The sequence below is a fragment of the Hippocampus comes genome, unplaced genomic scaffold, assembly GCF_001891065.2.
Source record: "Hippocampus comes isolate QL1 unplaced genomic scaffold, H_comes_QL1_v1.1 scaffold92, whole genome shotgun sequence".
NCBI lineage: Eukaryota > Metazoa > Chordata > Actinopteri > Syngnathiformes > Syngnathidae > Hippocampus > Hippocampus comes.
In genome coordinates, this window is record NW_017805379.1 from 2,740,810 (window position 1) to 2,743,267 (window position 2,458).

The 2,458-nt window shown below is 41.9% G+C and overlaps 1 protein-coding gene across 8 annotated transcripts in view; it reads left to right on the forward strand.

The window, feature by feature from the left end:
- The first annotated feature begins 389 nt into the window (after nt 1–389).
- map4k5 (mitogen-activated protein kinase kinase kinase kinase 5) overlaps nt 390–2,458 on the forward strand; it is a 26,398-nt gene continuing 24,329 nt past the window's right edge. For 2 of the 8 annotated variants that reach the window (XM_019872420.1, XM_019872424.1), the window contains exons 1-2: nt 394–1,214; nt 2,102–2,316. In XM_019872420.1, the coding sequence (XP_019727979.1) occupies nt 2,209–2,316 (108 nt within the window). In that variant the 5' untranslated portion in view covers nt 394–1,214; nt 2,102–2,208. Of the gene's footprint in view, nt 1,215–2,101; nt 2,317–2,458 lie in introns of all 8 variants that reach the window. The other 6 variants (XM_019872421.1, XM_019872423.1, XM_019872418.1 and 3 more) reach the window with 5 other exon arrangements.

Below are 2,458 nucleotides of genomic sequence, written 5' to 3' on the forward strand. Positions count from 1 at the left end.
GACCCAATGATAGGGAGTTTAGAAACCAATGGGCCTCTTCACCATAGGGGCGTGACTAACCATCCCCACCCAGTCCTCAAACAGGCCACGCTCAGCCTTTTAGCGCAGAGCAACTTCCCGGAGTCTTCACGGAGACTTCAGGGTTGTCTACCGCTGACGAAGCTTCTGTGAGAGAAGCGAAACGTCCTTTTTGTTTTTTTTTTTTGTTTTGTTTTTTGTTTTTTGTTTTTTACCCACAGGTACAGATGACGACTGACAGAACCCTTTCTAAAATGCGGCTGTCCTGATTTACGTATATGACGTCATACAAACATCATAATGAGAAATTGTTGGGATTCGAATGATTTTGTTGTACTGTATATCCGTAGGTGACAGCTAACCGGTACGGATAACGGATGGAGGGTTCCGTACGAGTGACGATTCAAGTACATTTTGAATTGAACACCCCTCAAAAGGCATTTTTACGTGGTGTTCCTGGATGCATCACCAGGTTTTGAACCAGCCCCTGCTGTTCACACTTTCTACCGTTGGATGGCGGTAAAACAGGATGTGAAACCCAGAATACACGGTGCCTTTGGGGACCGTAGTAATTATAATAAAATAATCACACATAATAACGCGAGATATAATATGCTTTCAGACGCTCCAACATTCCAGTTTTACGTATAAAACGTCATACACACGTCCCGGTGAAACATTCCCTGGATTTTTTTTTTCCCGCCGGATTTATTTATAATGACATGACATATTGTAACGTTACCAAGCGTGAGATAACTACGATAGAACGTTTTTTACGAGGTGTTCCTTAACGCATCACCAGGATCCAGAAATTTACGGAGATTAAGAGTAGCTGACTGTTGTTGTTTTTAATAGCATTGGTGTGTTGAACTAACACATGGAATCATTAATTTCTTCCATGTTTTGAGGTCCCTAGCCATTATTGGGAGTACAACTCCCTTCTTCGAAGCTGTCAACGGAGCAAGGAGGATGACATGTCCCAAAGAAGTTGGTGGCGACGACTGCTGCTGAACGAGGTCGCTGCTTGCCCGAAGGAGAGCCACTGAGAGCCGCCTCAACTTTGCGAACGCCTCGACAGCAAAAAAAAAAAAGAAGACGACCGGTTGAAAGATTTTCCTTTTCGCCGCATTACTCGACGTCAAAAGTGCCAAATGGACATTTGAAAAAAATGCACGGCCGAGTCGTCCACGCGAACGGTAAGCAGGAGGGCAGCTGAAGTTCGGAGAAACTAGCTGTTAGCATTTAGCCGGAATGCTAACTCCCCCTCCAGTTTCACCGTTCAAAGAAATGGTGGATCAGGACCCGGTTATTTCCTGCAGTCATTGCTGTCAAACTAATGCTATGAATCAGGGGCATTTGAACGTTTTCAAATACCTTTTTATGAACTTATTTATGGATTTAGAAGTACCCAAACACATTTAAAAGGGTATGTTTGAAGTCATTTTCACTATTTGCGTCTTTAACACTCTTCCAGCAATTAGTCTCCACCTCCATGAAACTGGCATGCAGTGTGGAAGTTCATGAAATTGCATTATTTGATTTCATGTTCGGTTTATTTTTTTTAAGGTAAGATACTAGTGTAGCTTACTGGTTATTTATTTTTGTGATCAATGCTTTTCATATTGTAGGAGTTTAAACTCCAAACCTGTCTTCTCTTCATCTTCATTACCATACATTACCAGTCATACTTCTTCACTTCCTTTCTTTCATCAGTTCCTCACCTAGTATAAGCCCTTTTTTCCATCCTTTCTTCTTTCCTTCCTCTTATGCCATCCTTTTTTAACTCCTTCCAACACACTGACCTTGCATTTATCCCTTTCATCCATTCTTTCCTTTCATATATCCTAGTTTCCATCAATTACTCTTACTTCACCTCCCTTCATACTATCCACATTTTCTTCCCTCTACTTTCTTCCCAAGTACACCCCTTGCTTCATCATTCGCCTTGATCTAAAAAAATAAATATACTTTGTCATACAATGATCATTGACAATTGAGGTCAACATCGACTATGTCGTATTTTCCACATCGTAGTTTTAAGAAGTCACAAATAAATGTGCATTCCGTTCCTTCTCATTTCCAGGCCATGGAGCAGTCGGAAGGACCAACTGAATAAACCAAGCACTCATCGACTTGTTTGTCGGCTCCAGCAACTAGCCCGCACCGGCTTCTCTCAGCTTCAGAGCCACCATGGACATGTTTCCCCGGCCCAGCGGCGAAATCCAGCGAAGAAACCCCCAGCACGACTTTGAGCTCATCCAGCGGGTGGGAAGCGGCACCTATGGGGATGTCTACAAGGTATACACACACATCTATCTATCTATCTATCTATCTATCTATCTATCTATCTATCTATCTATCTATCTATCTATCTATCTATCTATCTATCTATCTATCTATCTATCTATCTATCTATCTATCTATCTATCTATCTATCTAT